A 1,714-nucleotide genomic window follows, 5' to 3' on the forward strand; every position below is an offset into this window, starting at 1 on the left:
GGTCGCTATGAGTCGGGGCCGACTCGACGGCACATAAGAACAACAACAACACTGTGTGCTTCAATAGGGGAAAGAATGAACACACTGAGATGCCACAACTTAAGACTAAAGAGGAATTCATAAACAGCACTAAAGATTCAGGACTGCCTTAACAATCCTAAGTAGTGATGACTACTCCCAGAGACTAACTGCTTTCATTTCATCTCTATGTAAGGCTGAGAGGTAGAGTAATTAATTATAAGGTAAAGTAATAGCTGCCCTAATTAGAAAGTCACTTTTGCTCAGAAAATGGCCTATTAAATTCAAATTTGAAAGACAGGAAAAGAAACATATAAATCCACCTCACAAATCAAGTTAAGTATCATTTGGTTTAAAAAACACACATTATTTACTTGTCAGGTTTTTCTTAACTTTCATAAATGCTGTCTTATATCAATGCCAGGATTCTATTATAGAAACTATGTTATAATGTAATAATTTATGCAGACCAGTGAACGTTATTTGAGAGAGAGTACTAAAATAAATAAATAAATAAATAAATAAATCATTCAAGGCAATGGTGTTGCAGATTCCAACCTCTGCCTCCTCAAATTTTGTCACCTCAAAATGGATAAATTGAGACTTGAAATATTCTCAATTATATCAAAAAACAAACCAAACTCACTATCGTCATTTCCAACTCATAGTGACGTCACCCCCTCCTCGGGTTTCCAAGGAGGTATTGCTATAGAAGTACATTACCTAATCTTCCTTTCTGACAACTGGCTGCTGGCTTTGAACCATCAGCCTTCTGGTTAGCAGTCAAATGCCTTATGTAGATCGACTAATTATAATTAAAGTAGTTCAAACAAATATTCAAATTATCCCAGCATTAATACCCTACAAGCTGTTTAGACAAATTTAAATAGATTTTTAAAAAATAAATACTTACATTATCTATTGATTTAAGCCTGAGGCCAATTTTTCCATCTTGATCCTTACACAAAATAACTTCACGAATCCCTTGTTTAATTTCTGCTCTTCGAATTCCAACATCATTACCAGTTACAGGAGCCACCATATAATTCATACTGGAAGGTCTTGCTACCAACAGCTAACAAAAATATATAATACATTAATATTTAGAAACATTCTGTCAAAAGAGTCTACAATTACCAATTTAAAAATAGTTGTGGCTTTCCAAAACATAACCAGCAAATAATTTCCTGCAGATAATTTGGTTTCTACAAAAATGAACCTGGTTTTACAAAGTAATTCGTAATTTATTAGTCCCATATTTATCATCACCAACAGAGTCAACGCATTCCTCTACTGCCTTTTGAATGAATTTACTGGCATTTATTTTATGTGTACTTTGGCTTGTCTTCAACTCAAATGAATTATCCTTAAACTCTGCAGGCCATATGATAATTTTGAAACTCACCCACTATTTGCCACAGGGTTCTTTTATATAGTATGATCAGAGGCTTTCAAAGTCTCTATACAAGGGGCAACATTCTTATCTCACAGTGTTACTGTAGTATTAAAAGAGAATTGTGTTATGTAAGTCCTTGTGCACATTAAGATAGTCAAATATTATTTCTTTTCCCCTTTAATAAACATCTATGGATTAACTGCTGCAGAATAGCTATACCCAGGACCTGTGCAATTAATATTTATGATTTGCTTTTTTCTTATTTATTTATTTATTTAAATTTATTGTGATTTGGGTCAT

The 1,714-nt window shown here is 33.1% G+C and overlaps 1 protein-coding gene across 1 annotated transcript in view; it reads right to left on the minus strand.

Moving 5' to 3' along the window:
* Window positions 1–1,714, minus strand: part of LOC103195851 (syndecan binding protein) — a 34,486-nt gene that overhangs the window by 12,953 nt on the left and 19,819 nt on the right. The window contains exon 4 of the mRNA XM_007939484.2: window positions 932–1,093. Coding sequence (XP_007937675.1) covers window positions 932–1,093 — 162 coding nt within the window. The remainder of the gene's footprint in view (window positions 1–931; window positions 1,094–1,714) is intronic.

Source organism: Orycteropus afer, unplaced genomic scaffold, assembly GCF_000298275.1.
Source record: "Orycteropus afer afer isolate SDZICR_OR568_19922 unplaced genomic scaffold, OryAfe1.0 scaffold00060, whole genome shotgun sequence".
Classification (NCBI taxonomy): domain Eukaryota; kingdom Metazoa; phylum Chordata; class Mammalia; order Tubulidentata; family Orycteropodidae; genus Orycteropus; species Orycteropus afer.